This window comes from Mandrillus leucophaeus, unplaced genomic scaffold (genome assembly GCF_000951045.1).
Source record: "Mandrillus leucophaeus isolate KB7577 unplaced genomic scaffold, Mleu.le_1.0 Scaffold825, whole genome shotgun sequence".
NCBI lineage: Eukaryota > Metazoa > Chordata > Mammalia > Primates > Cercopithecidae > Mandrillus > Mandrillus leucophaeus.
The window spans coordinates 552,012-569,562 of NW_012108975.1; the positions used below are offsets into that span (position 1 = coordinate 552,012).

General features: G+C 42.3%; 1 protein-coding gene across 1 annotated transcript in view; it reads left to right on the forward strand.

The window, feature by feature from the left end:
• Nucleotides 1-10,847, forward strand: part of AXDND1 (axonemal dynein light chain domain containing 1) — a 196,197-nt gene extending 185,350 nt beyond the window's left edge. The window contains exon 26 of the mRNA XM_011968050.1: nt 10,627-10,847. Within this exon, the coding sequence (XP_011823440.1) occupies nt 10,627-10,634 (8 nt within the window). The 3' untranslated portion in view covers nt 10,635-10,847. The remainder of the gene's footprint in view (nt 1-10,626) is intronic.
• The last annotated feature ends 6,704 nt before the right edge of the window (nt 10,848-17,551 follow it).

The following is a 17,551-nucleotide window of genomic DNA, read 5'->3' on the forward strand; positions in this document are numbered from 1 at the left end:
CACATATTTGGTGTTTCTTTGGGTTTATCTCCTAGAATTTTAGACCTTTACCTGTTCTTCCAGCCTCAGAAATCCCCTGAGTCTAGAGTCCCCATCTTTATTTAAGCCAACCCTGGCCAGGCCTGCCATTGGCCATCATTAAATTGTGTGAGGGATGGGTTTCAACATTCCTTAGTGTATACCTAAGACTACTAGATGGAGTCTGGTCAGTTCCAGTCTTTACCTCTGGGAAAAGAAAACATGAAATTCTTCAGAAACTTGGCAGTGCTCCTGGCCCAAATGACAGACGAGCTGAAGCTGTTGGCTCTTGATTATGGCTGCTGCCTGACGAAGCAGAGCCAGCCTCATCTTTGCTCCTTCCCAGAGAACTTCCTGGATAGCTCTAGAAAATTTGGGGACTTTTTGTGGGGTTGCAGAATAATTTTCATTAATTTTCCACTTTGCAGGCATGACTTGTCATTTCCATACAAATCAGTAGGCCCCATCCCTGAACATGAGCCTTGTCCCTTAGAATGTGCCAAATACCATGTCAGCTCCATTGCGTACAAGGCTTAGTCTCTAAATTCCAGAGTTATATCTGCTGCCACTACAATTAGAATGAGGTGACTGGCATCATGGACCTACATTAGCTGAGGTGGTTTTGTTACAAGCCACCTACTCTTGCAAGCCCATGAAAAAGGATAATGTATTAAAAGGATGCTGGGGTGCTTCAAGGATTTGAAGGGAAGTTTTGAAGAGCTAGGCTAGGAACAGACAGGAACCGGCTAGTTTTAGGTCAGACAAAATAGTTCCTTCACCATCTTGCTCCAGTGCTACCACCAAAACACCAATCATTTATTTCATCCTTACATTATTCTGCCAAAGTCTCAAAGTTCCAAGACAGAGAAAGGCTACCCTGTGGTCACAAACCTCCCCATGGATGAACCAGGGATGGTAAGAAGACTTCAGAGATGATCTCTCTGACTTCCTTAAAGCGAAGGAAGGACGCCTTGTGGTGCTGTTCCACTAAGATGGGACACACTATGGGGAAAGGAAATCAGGGTGGGGTTAGGAAGGCATAATGAGTGTTTGGTGGTTAAAAAAAAAAAAAAGGATGCCCCAGGGAGGGTACCTGCACTGCCACGCTCTGCAAGTTAGCCCGGCCAGTTCCACTCTCCCAAGTAACTGCTTTGTGGGAAGGTTTAGAGAGTCCTTGAGACCCTGCTACACCTTCTTAGGGTGTCCCTGAAGTGGTCCCCCAAGCAGAGTGGAGGGAGGAACTTTTGCTGCTCATCACTGGCAGTCAGGCTGCCGAGTAAGGCTGTTGTGCTTGTGTATGGGAGACTAGCCATTCTGTGCTTAGATGTCCAGACCGAGCCATGCTGTCCATTTTTCTAGAAAGCGGCCCTGGCCCTTCAGAGAGAGGAAACTGGTTAGCCTCATCACACTCCTCTGTGTCCAGCCCCCAATCTCAGTGGCGACATGTTCCATGTCCTGTGGTGCCAAGTTGGTACTGTTTTGGGAGTGCATACCATAGTGTACTTAAGGATCTTAGCAAGCTTAGGGGACAGGCCCCCTCAACCACCAGGCCTGGCTCTTCACCACATACCCACACCAACTCAGTGCACGTGGGCTCCAGGAGATTCTCCCCTGAGACATCTGGTCCCACTCACACATTGGTCTCACTGACTTGACTATGGTCAGGTCACTTGTCTGCTACCTTGTAGCTTCAGTGACTGCACTTTCCTCTTGTCCTTGGCCTTTCCTAGCTGGAGGTCAATGACCCAGATACTACCTGGGAAACATATCTTGCATTTCACTTTTAAAGCCTGCTAGAAATTCTGTTTGCAGGCCCCAAAGCTCTAGATCACTGTCTGTCTATTCGTGGAATCAAATAAATATCCATCTACCAGCAAGTATTTCCCCACAGGAAGCAGAGGAGTTTCTCTAAAATTAGGAATAAAACTGCTGTAGCCCTGCTGCGTAGGCCCTGCATACCTGCAAAACTGCAGTGCTTGCATCTGAGCCCGAGGCTGAGGCATTCTGTAGCTATATTGATATGAAGCTGTGTCTAGGATTCATCAGGACTTCCATCACTGCCTCAGAAAAATGGAGAGCTCATTCTAGCCAGGTCTGCCACAGCCTCAAGGCAATCTCCCATTCAGGATTGCTAAGCAAGTCCACTAATCCCTCTGACCTCAAAGATGGACTATGCAGAGTGCAGGTTTTCGAGAAGTGCAACTTGTCTAAAATGGTGCAACAAAGAACATGTAAGGCAGCCTTCCAGAAGTTCCCTAAGCAGTCCCATTATACAGCAATGTGCCATTCTGCCAGGACAATGCTTCTAAAATGTCCAATGAAAGGGCACCTGCAAGACTGCAGTGGCTTGTGTCTGTTTGGAGGGCATCCTCTTGTATTTGCAAGGTTTGGGTCCCACCAGCACCTGACCTGGCGGAGTTATCCTTTAGGCCTCCTCTAGGCCAGCTTGAGAAACACTTGTGAACGTCTGAAGATTAGGAGTTTCCATGATCTGTCTTGCCAAGGCAGACTGATTTTTAGAAGGCAAAATGTCCCCACCCCTACCCTCTACCCAGAAGTCTGACAGATCCTGGAGTTCACATGGTACTACTGGTAATTCATCTCTCATTTTCCACTCTGGCCATCCAAACAGTCAAACCCAGGCAGGAGAGAAAGAAAGGGGGATGGTCTGAGTTTTGGCTGTAACTATTCCCCACCAGGAGGAAAATCTTTTCTGTCCTGTTTTTTCTCTACTATGATCCCGAACAGCTGTGCACTTTGAAACAAATGCTTGTTATATCATGGTGGGAGTCAAAGACAGGAGACCATATGTGCAAGTTCTAAAGCTGGTTCTGTCCGAGAACGACCACCCTGGGAGCAGGCACTGATGGCCATCAGGGCTGCCTTTGACACATGGAGGCAACATGTGGAGGAGCCAGCAGGCTCTTATTTGGATGCAAGCCTGATGGCTGTCATTTATTGCTACTGAGGTAAAACCAGAATAATAGTCATCACCATTATTTATTAAGCATTTGCCTTGTGCAAGCATTGTGCTAAGCATATCATATGCATTATCTTATTTAATCACAATTCTGTGAGGTGGATCCTGCTTTTATCCCCATTTATACACAGGATTAGTAATATGTCCAAGGTTAAACAGTAAATGGTAGAGCCTGAATCAAATCTAATATGTCTGAGAGCAGACCCCAAGCTCCCAGCTATAGTGCTATAATGTCTTTCCAAGCTCAGAAGAAGCCGTTGGAAGTGTGTTAATTACCTCTCTTTTAAAGGATTTGGCTTCCATATCCTTTACTTAATGCTCAGCTCAGCTACTGTGCAAAAGCCAGAATTATTGGAACCTCATAATTCCAATAGACTCTCTGCCAAAGAACATTGTAATGGCCAGGAACAGTCAATCAAGGAGATACATACTTACTCAGAGCCATTCAGACATGGTCCCCAAGGATGTGGAATGCAGGGGTATTGGCAGAATGACCTGCTGAGCCTTCTAGATAGGAAAGTCCAAACTGCGGAGCCCCCGTTGCACCCTAATGCTACTGGTGAGCCATGGTGGCCCTTGAAATTCTAAGGAAGGCCTTCAAAGCCTCCATAGGGCACATTTCTGATGATTTTGAGCGCACCAGTCGGCAGTATACCAGTCCTTAAGCTAGCTGCTTGCATAATAAATTCAGGTCTGAATACACCAATGCCACATCACTGTCAGCTCCAAATGCCCTGGAACACCATCGTCATAGATTGTGCCATAGACTTCTCCCACTCTTAGGGGCATGTCATTTTGGTCATGGCAGACTCCAGTGCCAAACTGGAACATCGTATCCCTGTTTATCAGCTTATTGCCACTCTATTAATATTAAAGTAAATTATCAGGGAAAAAAAAAAAACACAACTATTCCCAGAACATATCATGGTTTTCGATTGTACTCTCCAGCCTGTCCTCCAGCCATCATTTCACAACTAGTAACCAGCTGGAGTGCAGCACCTGGGCCAGCTCACCTAGCCAGTGTCTGAAGAATTTTGCCTTTGACTATCCACCATACTCTTTCACCCAAACACAGTTTTGTAGCAACTTATCTCCATGATTTCCTTCTCATCAAGCCCACCAACTGCAACAGTCGGTTAATTTGAAAGACAACACATGCCACTCAAGCAGACCCGAAAGCCCTCTGGCATGCCAATGAGAAATTTAAATATTTATCTGAGCGGGACATTAGAGGAAACCAAACAATGGGAAATACCATAGGCGCTCCCTAGAAATGTAAGCAACATCTGCCTTTGACAAACAACCAGTGTTATAAGGAAGTATGAAGAGTCATAAAAGCCATTTTGACCCTGGTGTTCACTTCTGATTGTTCTGCTTTTGCCTTCTGTTATGCCTGACCCAGCATGACCCTACCTCCTTCTTCACTACACATGCCAAAATTTGCTATCCTGAGATCAAGAGCCGTCATATATGGTGTGAAAAGTGACCAACAACCCCTGGTGCCATCTTAATTCCAATAACCAATACACTGGAATGGGTATGAGCCAACACAGTGGTAATGAGAAACGTTTCCACTTCAGGAATGCTCTGATTGCCATCGCCCCTTCAAATGGGCTAAGCCATCTATGATCATGCCCTGGCTGATCCGTGAAAGCAAGCTCCACATCCTAGATGTGGTGACATTCACCACAGATGATGAGACATTCTAGGAAATCACCTAGGAGTTCCCCAACCCATGTCCTGTTGCTGCTTCATCAGTGTTTGCTTTCTTCTTTCTGACACCATACTCCTGGGTCTGGTAGATTTTGTTACCTGTCTTTGACTTATTTGGATATGAGAGCCTTTTGGATTCCACATTTGTATTTCGGCACCCCTGCATAGTGTAGAGCTTTGCCTGTTCCTTTGGCTTCAGAATCTCCCATTGCCTCCTCAATGAAAGACTGCTCCATCCATGGCTGTCAGCACTCTCATGCCCCCACAACCAAGTAAGGTCCTTAGGAACAGGGACTGGGGAGACTTTTCTTTTAATAAGATATGGAGGCCGGGCACGGTGGCTCAAGCCTGTAATCCCAGCACTTTGGGAGGCCGAGACAGGTGGATCACGAGGTCAGGAGATCGAGACCATCCTGGCTAACACGGTGAAACCCCGTCTCTACTAAGAAATAGAAAAAACTAGCCGGGCGAGGTGGCGGGCGCCTGTAGTCCCAGCTACTTGGGAGGCTGAGGCCGGAGAATGACGTGAACCTGGGAGGCGGAGCTTGCAGTGAGCTGAGATCCGGCCACTGCACTCCAGCCCGGGCGACAGAGCGAGACTCCGTCTCAAAAAAAAAAAAAAAAAAAAAAAGATATGGAAATATTTTTAGAATTGGATTAAATAGCCTTTTGAAACAGAACAAAATTGGAAGTTACTTCTCAATAGTCACCTTATAAACTGATTGTTGTATCAGTGAGTGAATTTGGCATGGTTATATAAAAATGTAGGTTTTGAAATTATCTGAGAATCCTGTGTAAACTTGGGAAGATGCATGGCTTGGCTAAAGCCCCAGGACGTAACAAATTTGGGCTGTAAGAATATCTTAGAACCAGCTTAGAATGTTTGGGTTTTCCCACCTGTGGATAGAAGTAAGGAGGTGGCCTAGAGACGTAGACAGGGATGCCTCTGAGATTGGCAACATTTCACAAGATAGTGCTAGGGATTTATTTATTTATGTATTTATTTTTAATTTGTTTTGAGGGAGGGGAAGAGGGAGAGAGAGATGGCAGAGAAAGAAGGAATGTTGAGGTGACTGAGAGACATTAGGATAGGCAAAGCATCCTTAACTTGGGCCTTGTTTCTGTGACTTAAGCATAATGGAAAGCAGTGTGTCTTCAACAGACAAAATGCTGCAAAAGTTTCTAGGCCCGCTGTTAGGAGCTTAGATTCATTTTTTCATGGATATAATGTTCAGCAGGGTTTTATGGGCTCACATTCATAAACAAAAACTCTTTATGGGTATTTCATGCAAAATATTTTCAGTTCCCACTGGGAATAGCAGGAACACATCTCCAATACAAAATAATAATAACATCAGATAACATGAAGAATAAAGAGGCAGTTTGAGGAAGAGAGAACCAAATACTGTGGCACTTGGGAGAGTTACCCTCTCTCTGTGCCAGCAACATGAAAATGCCCATTATAAGTAGCATTTTCCTAATATTATTTTAGTAATGTTAGTAATGTTTTATAATGTTAGTGACTTTTTTAAGTTTATGGAGAATTTGCTGTAAGTATAGATATGCTTTCTTATTTACTTGGCTTATTTTTTTCTGCAGATATGCATTTCTAATTGTATAAGGCAAATTAATGGAAAATAAGACTTAGAGAAATGTATCTATATTAAGAAATATCTGTATAAGAAAACAATATGTCAGGGCATGTATAGGTTACCTAATATTATTACTGTTTGAAGAAATAAACAAGCTGGTAATTTCTACACTGAAAACAGATTACTCTCGGGCCCACTATTTATAGTGATTCTCCCTCAGATTTTAAGCCACATGTGTCAGATGTTTTTGTCCTTTAATTTATTTCTTTATTTAAAAAAGCAGTCTCCACAAAAATAATTCCTTTTAAATGCTTTAATTGGGCATAAATTTTATATCTGACTCCAAGTCCATCTCTCTTTTTTGCATTCACTCTGAAGCATTTAAGTGTCACTTTAGGTAACTATCAGGGTTAGGTGTGAGGAAGTCAGGGTGGAGCAAAAAGATTGAGTGTGGTTGAGGAAAACTAAGGCGTGCCTTTGAAGAACTGGTAGCATTGTTGAAGAGAAGACTGCATCTTTAGGGCAGAAGAGCAATAGAATGGGACAAGCCCAATGATAGGTGCTTGCAAGAAGGGCTGTGGGAGCTGTGACAACCTTGCCAAAGGGGCCAGAGGACATACAGTGAAAAGGACATCTGAACCAAGCTCCCAGAAGTCAAAATTTAACCACATCTAGGCTCAACATTCTTTCCAAAGTAGAATGTTGACCAAAGCTGTTTCCCTTAATTGCTCTGACTAGATGAGTCATGGAAACGTGTTGTCTGCCTTCTCTGTCATTACATCATTTCACCGCCTTCTCATGGATAGTGCATTGTGACTTTGTGTATTCCACGGCCATTCCATATGGCAACCAAAGGAAGGGCAGGGAGAGAGGACAGAGTGCCTCCCTCAGGGATGTGGCTTTTCTATGGCAGGCCCCTTTACAGTCACATTACGCCCCATCTTTCCTATAACATGGGAGAGTCTTTCTTTTTAGGATTTAGCGGCTCAGCAGGTTTGGAAGGACTTGGGAAGGGGAGGCTTCCCTGAGTTCTGTTGCTGGGAGAAGAGAGGCAATTCAGGAGGTCAAATGGCAAAGGTAAAACCACAGTGGAAGGCTTCTCTGTGGACAGAGACTGAAGGGTGTGGAGGTATCGAAGCTGAACAGCAGCAGGGGTGCCTGACAGAATCTCAGCTGCCATCCTCAGGGACTCAGAAGCAGCCTTTTCCCCTTCTGCAGCGATCATCTAGAAAACAGATGTGACGAAAAGCAAAGTGATTGTTCTTCGTTCCCTGAAGGCTTCACCACTACGCAGCGTGACTCAGCAGACAAGCACTGAGCATCTACTATGTGGCAAGCACTGTTAAGCATAGAACAGGTTTATTCTTCTTTCTGAAGGGTCTTGAGCTGGGGAGACAGATCACACTATTAATCACAATTTAAGGTGGAATTTGTTAGGAGCCATGACAAGTATAAATGAAGTATTAGGGGAGTTATTAGCATCCGGTGAGCCTTGAAAGATTAGGATTTTGCCAACATAGAGAAAAGATTAGCCAGCATTCTATGCAAAGGCATGACATTGTGAAAGGGTGACCCCCAACTCAAGCAAAGTGAATGGGTAAGCATTTCTAAAGAGAAAGTGCTGAGCTCACTACCCAAATGCCACCTGAAAGTGGGTGAAGAGGACTTCACTCAGAGATCTAGAAGCAACTGCCCTGGGGACTATCCTCCTCCCCTTCCTCATCCTCCCCTCCCCTCAGTGGTCCACAGGCAATGATCCTTTTACTGGTACCGGTTTTTATCTTCACCTGCTCTGTTCTTTCAGAGAAATCTGCCTCCCTTCATTCTTCATTTTCCTCTTCCCAAGGCCCCCTCACCCACACCTCAGTCACTAGAAGCTGCTAGCTGCCGCATCTTTGCTTCTCGCTGCCATGTCTGAGTGGAGTTGAGTAGCACAGCCTTCTCTTGGCTCTGGCGTTGAGAGAACTGGGCCCTGATCGTGGTTGTCCCTCCAAAACTTGTGCCAAGCTTGGGATACAGTTCTAGGGAATATCTAGAAGTTAGGGTGACTATGATTACCCAGGAAAAGATGCCAGCACTCAAGAAGAGGGATTGATGCGTGTGGAGGAGATACCTTTCAGGAGAGAGAGGGAAGGCGAGGCTCAAGCAGTGGGCGGTCACTATTATCAGTAGCTTCAGAGAGGGAGAGGAGCTGCATTAGTCAGTCAGGGGACTATTAACACACTTTAAGAGGGCAAGCAATTTTAACAGAGTTGTAAGGGCCCAAGACCGCTCTGCCCAGTGCCGAATGAATGGACAGTAAGGAAGCAAAGGGGGAATGTTCTCCACCAGCAGGCCTTCGTCAAAGAGCAGTCTGGGTGGGAGGATGGAGTGCTCACCCGCACTTTGGCCTGTCTTTGCGCTTCGGCCTCCACAGCCAGCGAGTGCTGAAGCCCAGCTGGCAACCTCACATCTTTACTGAAAAAGAAGAACGCAGGCATGTAGGTGTGCAGCCGTGATTTAGGGACCAGAGCTTTCACACAGATTTGCAGGCCTCTCTACTGCTGTCTCATCATGAGTAGCAAATTCTGACTGTGTCATCCCTAGACTTCTGAGGTCAAAAGTAGGCAGAGAAGGGCATCTCCAAGGTCGACGCCTCAAATGCAGGTTTGTATTATTGCTGATGCTACAGTACAGCTGTGGTTCCTCATCAGCAGCACAGCAGGTTTTGTATTGATGAGCTGTGCTCAGTTTTTCCACTTAGGTTGTAATCTAAACCTCAACTAATAAATCTGAACAATGGCTTGAAGAGCCACATTACTGATAATAAAGATAAGGGGAATTCATCCAAGTTTATAAAAGACAAGAATTGATTTTGAAAAGGGTACAACTGACCAAATAAGAACAATGCTTAATGTATTGCATAAAAGATACAAAATTGTCTTTTGACCCTGATTATAACTATAAAAATGCATATATGGAAAACAGTTTAGCTGCCCCTCAAAAAGTTAAATATGGAGTTACCATATGACCCAGTAATTCTACTTCTAGATATAGGCCCAAGAGAATTGAAAACATGTTCACTCAAAAACTTGCAAATCAATGCTTGCTGTAGCATTATTCATAATAGCCAAAGAGCAGAAACAACCCAAATGTCCATCAGCTGATGAACAGATAAAATGTGGTATAGCCTCAAACAATGAAATATTATTTGATCATAAAAAGTAATGAAGTACTGATTCATGCTGAAGCATGGTTGAACCTTGAAAATATTATGCTAAGTGAAAAGAAGCCAGACACAAAAAGCCATATATTGTATGATTCCATTTATGTGAAATGTCCAGAAGAGGCAAATTCATTGAGACAGAAACTAAATTAGTGGTTGGAAACTAATTTAAGAAACTAAATTAAGGAGTACATCGGGGGTTCCCACTTAACGAACACAGGCTTCCTTTTGGGATGATGAAAATGTTCCGAAATTAGATAGCAGTGATGGCTGTACCCATTTGTAAATATTATACTAAAACTACAGTTTAAAATGGCAAAAATGTGACATTTCTTTTTTTCTCTCTTTTTTCTTTTATCTTTGAGACAGTTTCACTCTGTCACCCAGTCTGGAGTGCAATGCGCAATCTTGACTCACTGCAGCTTCCGCCTCGTGGGTTCAAGTGATTCTCCTGCGTCAGCCTCCCAAGTAGCTGGGATTACACGCATTTGCCACCACCTCCGGCTAATTTTCTTTCTTTCTTTTTTTTTTTTTTTTTGAGCTCAAGTCTCGCTCTATGGTCCTGGCTAGAGCACAGTGGCATGATCTTGGCTCACTGAAACCTCTGCCTCCCAGATTCAAGCGATTCTCCTGCCTCAGCCTCCCTAGTAGCTGGGATTACAGGCACGTGCCACCACGCCCAGCTAATTTTTGCATTTTTAGTAGAGACAGGGTTTCACCATGTTGCCCAGGCTGGTCTCAAATTTCTGACCTCAAACGATCCACCCACCTCAGCCTCCCAAAGTACTGAGATTACAGGTGCGAGCCACTGCGCCTGGCCTAAAATGGGAAATGTCATGTAAATTTTATCTAAAACAATTTTTTAGCTGCATAGAGAAAAAACAATCAGAGTAATTTGTCCAAATGTTATAGTGATTGTGTTATGGCTGTAAGATATTAGATAATTCGTTTCTCTTTTTTACAAATTTATGCTGATATGGCTATAGTACTCAATGAAAATAATTTTTCAAATGAAAAATTTAAAATGAAACCAGAATATTTTCCTTTATCATACTATTCTTCCTAGTTAATTTCCTACCCACATTTCTATTCTCTCCACTTTGATTCCCCAAATACAGGTCACTGAATCCAAGGCAACCTGTGGAGAGAAGAATTCAGATGTTAGTGAGAGCCTCCAGGTGGGAGAGCATGCCTAAACCCTGATGGCCATTGTTCTGTACTAAGGAAGAAGATTCCCTTTGAAAGGACATCATTTGCCTGTTTTATTTAACTTCACAGTGCCTTGCAAAGAGTTGTTTAACTTGCATAGTGCCACCCAATAAATATCTGTGTAGTTGAAGATGGTGTGTTATGCTGAATAATGGTCCCCAAAGATATCCCATGTCCTAATCCCTGGAAGCTGTGAATGTTACCCCAAGAGGGATTTTGCTGGTGTGATTAAGTTAAAGGCTCTTGAGATGGGGATACTATCCTGGATTATCCAGGTGGCCCTAAATGTAATTATAGGTGTCCTTATAAGAGAGAGGCAAATGGTGATTTGACTACAGAAGAGGAGAAGTTGATGTGATGATGGAAGTAGGGATTGAAGTGATGCACTCTAAAGATGGAGGAAGGTGCCACGAGCTGAGAAATGCAGGCAGCCACCAGGTGCTGGAAAAGGCAAGGAAACGGATTCTCCTCTCAGAACCTCCAGAAGGAATTGGTCCAGCTGACACCTGGACTCTAGCCCAGTGAAACTGATTTTGGACTCTGGTCTTCAAAACTAAGAAAACTACTACCAAGTTTGTGGTAGTCTGTTACAGAAGTAATAGGAGCTAATACAGATATATTTTTAAAATCTGTTTCAAAATGCACTGAGTTGAGAACCAGTGTCTAGTCTCTCTTCCAAATGTCTTTCCCTTATAGGATGTTTTCACTTCTACAACTGATGCTGGTGGCTCCAGTTTCCTCCTGCTTCCCAGTCCCGCCCACCCCCTTGACTGAAGTTGGAAACAAGAAAGGGAAGAAAATGGACTGTGGATTCTGGAAAGGAGGGGCAGGGCATGGAGCTCTAATGTTGACCCAAACTCTTCTTTTTATACTTATTTTCTCATTATTTTTTAGTGGTTAGACAAACAGTAAGCATAGTGCATTGAGAACCCTGAGAAGACTGATTTGGGGGTATGGGTGAGAGTAGGGAATGTTGATAAAGACATCACAGAATAGGTGGCATCTTAAAGGACAAATAAAATCTTGCCTGTGGAGAAAAGGGAAGTATTCCATGCAGAGGATACAGCCCAAGAGGAGGCAATGGGAGCATAAAAGTGCTGAATGCTGGACAAAAGCTAAAGTAGGTTGGAGTATTAGATTCAGTGGGAGAAGGATGGCAAGAGGTGAGACTACAACATTTGGGTCAATTTATTCATTTATCCAAAAAACATTATCTACCTGCTGTGTGATAAACCTGTGCTGAGGACCAAGAGATGGATAAAACATAGTCCCTGCTGCTATGGACGTCATAGTCTGGGAAAATTAATGTCTTAGATAGATGGTCCCCAACTTGCAATGGTTTGACACTTTTTGACTTTTATCATGGGTTTATTAGGATACATGCATTTTTGACTTACGATATTTTTTGCTTTATGATGGGTTTATAATAAATCAAGGAACATTTGTATATATATTATAATCAGTGTAACAAGGGCAAGCTTGAATGTCAAGTGTCTGGACTTTATCCTTTAAAGGAGAAGGATGAATAAGGAAGGGAGGGTGGAGGGGGACATCCCATAAAGCACAATCACTACCAGTGCCTTGGATTCTCGGGGTCCCTCTATTTGAGGTCCTCTTTCCAACTACCATGATTCACAACCTCCTAACCCAGTTCTGGGCCTGGGTGTCCCCACGGCTTCAGTGACAGGCTCCATTGCTGGTAGTAATTGCCACTCCACTGGCCAGTTGGCTGGAATCCTGCTGTCTTCTCACTTCTCCTCTGAATACCTTTTGCCTACCTGCCTTGGTAAGAATCAAAGCCACCGACCCTGGCCGTGGATGAGCTTGCTCAGTTTGCTCCTGGGAACTGTGCCTTATCATCTTTGTGTACAACCAACCCCTCCTGTCCATTCCCACCAACCCCACCATTCCTGCCAGCAATCACTCTCAATACTTAATACTAGGTGAGTACTTGGGGATGAATTTAAAGTCATTGGAGTAGGTTTGAGAGCAAAAACTGTGGCAATGACTGATTAACAAGCACCATACTGATAACTATAATTGACTCAGAGTCAATTTGGCAACCTCCTAACTAGCTATAAGCTCCCAAAGGGATGGTCCCTAAGGGATGGAACTGGCCATGGAAGATTTAATAAATGGCCAATGAGCTAATGAATAAAAGATAAATATTTCAACATATTGGCCATTACGTTTATCTAAGTACCTTTGCATCCTGGGCGATGCTCTTCCTCTCTAGAAGAATTTCAGTGAGGGATCGATGTGCTAGGAGGCGCTTCATGGTGGTTTGCACAAGGAACTGCACAGCTTTAGATACATGAGCAAGACTGCTTAGGAGAAGAGAGGCATTTTCCATTCGGTAGTAGCAAACGGCATCTATCTCCATTATAAACATGTCTTTGGTCACGATCTAGGCAGAAAAAAGTTTGGATGACAGGCTTGATTCTTGGGCTCCTTTCCTATGTGGGGATAGAGGAACTAAATGTGTTCAAAGGGAATTTTCTCCACAAGAGAAAAAGAAAGTTGGCCCACCCTTTATTCAAAATAGACATGTTTTTGAAAAGTATGAATTTTTTTTTTTTTCAAATACACGAAAGAACGCACAATTTAATCCTGTGGTAAATCCTTTTGTAAAAAAGATCGGAAATAATTTTCTCATATGAAGACATTCTGTTGATTCCAAACAAGGTCTTTCTAAACTGATACCAAAATAAAAAATCTGCTAAAAGAGAAGCACGTTCTAGGAAACAAGCACTCTAATGCATTGCTTGCTAGAGCGTGCGTTGGGGGTGCTTTGATGATATACATCACAAGCCCTAGAAAGATGTCTTCACATTTCCCTTTTTATATTGATCATAAGGACCTATTTTAAGGGTTTAGCTATAAGGATGTTACTCAGTATTGCTAATTGAAATATAAATTGGAAAGAATTTAATATCAACAACAGGGAATTGGTTGAGTAAATTGTGATACAGCCACTAAATGAAATGCTGTATGTCCATTTAAAATAAAGGGATAGAAGCATTTAGCTAATATATGAAAAGATGACCACAATATATTGTTGGATTAAGAAAGACACATTGCAAAATAGTATATATGGTATTTTATATATATATACACACACACATATATAAAAATATATTTACAGGTGATATATATATGTCATACAGATGATCATATATATGATATATATGACATGATATATATATAATATATGTATATTATATATATATAATCTGTAAATATAACCACATACACTGAAAAATCTGAAAGGATATACTCCAAAATATCAACAGTTAACTATGGGTAACGGGATTAGGGGTGAGTTTTTTTTCCCAATTTTGTTTATTGTGTTAAAATACATATACCATAAAACTTACCATCTTAACCATTTTTAAGTATACAGTTCAGTGATACTGAATACACTCATAATATTGTACAGCTATCACCACTATCCATCTCCATAACTCTTTCATCTTGTAAAACTGAAACTCTGTACCCATGAAACAATAACTCTCCAATTTCCCCTTCTCCTCAACCCCTGGCAACCACCATACTGCTTTCAGTTTCTATGAAGTTGACTACTCCAGGTGCCTCTTATGAGTAGGATCGTACAGTATTTGTTTCTTTGTGACTGGCTTATTTCACTTAGCAGAATGTCCTCAGGGTTCATCCATTTGTAGAATGTCAGAATTTCCTTTCTTTTTAAGGCTGAATAATATTCCATTGTAGGTTATAGATCACAGTTTATTCATCTCTTCAGTCATCAGTAGACACCTGGGTTGCTTCAACCTTTTGGCTATTGTGAATAATGCTGTTATGAATACGGGTGTACAAATATTTCTCCAGTGCCCTGCTTTTAATTATTTCAGGTAAATATGCAGAAGTGGAATTGCTGGGTCATACAGTAATTCTATTTTTAATTTTTTGAAGAGCCGCTATACTGTTTTCTACAGTGGCTGCACCATTTTACATTTTCCTACCAACAGTGCAGGAGGGTTGCAATTTCTCTACATCCTCTTCAACACTTATTATATTCCATTTTTTTAAAAAACAGTAGCCATGTTAATGTGTGTAAAGTGATATCTTGTGATACTGATTTGTATTTTCCTAATGTAGTGATGCTGAGCATCTTTTCATATGCTTGTTGCCCATTTTATATCTTCATCTTCTTTGTATGTCATCTTTTGAGAAGTGTCTGTTCAAGTTTGTATTAGGGTTCTCTAGAGAAACTGTAGAATGTGTATGTGTGTGTTTGGGCCTCACCACACATATATATGCACACACACACATACACATATAGGTATCCTGGGGTGGGGAGAGAAAAATGTATTGATTTAATGAATTGGCTCATGTGCTTATGGAAGCTAGTATGTCTAACATCTTCAGGCTGAAGACCCAGGGAAGAGTTTATTTTTTCTACTGGCAAAATTCCCTCCTCCTCAAAGGGAGGTCAGTCTTTTTCTTGAGCCCTTCAATTAATTGGATGAGGCCCACCCCACATTAGGGAGGGTAATCTGCTTTACTCAAAGTCTACTGATTTAAATGTTAATCCCATCTAAAAAAGTACCTTCACGATAACATCCAGATGTGTTTGGCCAAATATAGGTCTAATGATCATGGTCTAGCCACGCTGACACGTAAAGTTAACTGTCACAAAGTTCTTTGCCCATTTTTTAAATCGGGTTGCTTACTTTTTTTTGTTGTTGAGATGTATAAGTTCTTTATATATCTTGGATATTAACCCTTTATGAGATACATGATTTGCAAATATTTTCTCCCATTCCCTAGATTGCCTTTGCACTCTGTTAATTGTGTCCTTTGATGCACAAAAGTTTTAAGTTCTGAAGTAGTCCATATCATTATTTTTATTTCCTATTTTTGAGCATAAATAATCATTTTGTCCATGGTAGGTAGACCATGGAAAATGTATAGAGAAAGCAAAAGCCATCATTTGGCTTACCTCATGAAAAGGTATCTCCAGAGTTTGGAGACGAAGGTCAACCTTGTGGTAGGTATCCAGGCAGGGCAAAAAAAAGAAAAGACCTAGAAGAAGGGGAGGAGGAAGTGACAGATAAATAACTGGCATGAAGGCTGTTTGGGTTTCACCTTTTTGGGGTCAGGTTGCACACTACATTACTTTTCCTAGCCTCTCATTACAGACCGTTGGCCCATCCCACCTCCACCTGAGGGTAAAAGGAGAGCACTATTATAATTTGCTCCAGGACAATAGGTAAAAACAGGGATTGTCCCCAGCAAACTGGGCTGTGTGGTCCTTTTAGTCATGGTACTGGCCTCCCCAGATCTCAATTGCATGTCTGTCCTTTCACTAGAATTGAACTCCCTAAGTAGTGTCCTATACACTATTGTTAGCCTTAGTGTCTGACTTACTGCCTTTTAGGTGCTCTCTAAAATTGTTTTTGAATCCATGAGTGTACCCAGGTGTGAGACTTTAGAGTCAGCAACCTCCATGTCATATTCTTTAGAAAGTGGGCCCCAGAAGTAATCAGAATAACAATTATCATGATGCCAGCTTTCTGGTTGGCTAGTTAGTCCTCACCCACCCAATATAATATACAGGATCAATGTGCAGTAAACATTTGTAGATTGATTTGTTGAGATTTTGTGAGAGCCCATTGGATTCTGTGGGCTCCTGCAAGAGCGAAAGCTTTGTTGAAACAAGCAGCACCTCACAGAGTCCAGGATACTAGTCAGCTACGAGTCCTCCTCAGTGCCAATTGAGAAGGTTCCCGAAAACCAGGGCGAGAGCAAGATGTTCTTTGTCCTGGAACTACAGGGTCTGGTTCTACTTTTGTGTGGGCTCGTATATTCATTCTGAATCTTCAAACTCTGATATTTGTCCCTAGTCTGGTCTCTGCGGGCATGTCCTGGAACTCAGACCCTCTCCAATATATACACAGTGGGATTTTGCTCCTCATACCTTCCTGGCTGACTTAGATCTCCAACCCCCCACTACTAAACCTTTCAGACTGACCATACTTCTATCTCTTTCCCATAATGAGCTTGGACCTGTGGACATCAACTCCACTAGATCTTAAGGTCCTGAGATCAGAGACCATGTTTTATGGTTAGCACAGAGTCTGAGCCACAAGAAATGCTTAATCTATGTTTTTTAAATCCCTGTAACTGAAGACCAATTTGTTATTTGAATGCTGAACTTTGCCTGTCTCCCATGATTGGATCTGAGCACATGGATTAGGAACTAGCTCAGCTTTTCTCTGAGAATTCACAGGACTCTGACCATATCCACATTGTACTCAAACCAGTCCCCAGCCCTGTACCCAGCTTGGTCCTAAGCTAACTTGCTATTCCAGCAGGCCTCGCCCTGGCATGTGGGCTCTCTGTACCAATTCTCTCTCTTGGCTACCTATGACCTAGTAGTAATGGTCTCTGAAGAATTTTTTAATAACCTATATTATATGTAACAGATTGGAAAATGCAGGTGTCATGAATCCAGTTACTTCATGTAATCTGAGGTACATATTACGAATCTGCATGGGTTGAAGAAATTGGCAAGTCAGAGGGAGGTGTTTAGGAAAAAAAGAGTGTTTTTTTACCAGGGCCTTTGGCTCTTCCCGGAAGCAGATGTCCCAGTCGGAATATAATTACTCTTTCATACTCTTGTACAACCTAAAGAGAAATTTAATCCTTTCAAATCACTCCTAGAAAGAAACATAAAGTCTTCAAAAGGCCTTGGCATAAGAATGGTCCTAGATATCCGAAATTTTTTGAGAACCAAGAAAAAAGTTCTATTAATCCTTGTTTCCAAAACCTATATTTAGTAAGTATAAAATTTCAGAAATGAAAAAGTGTATT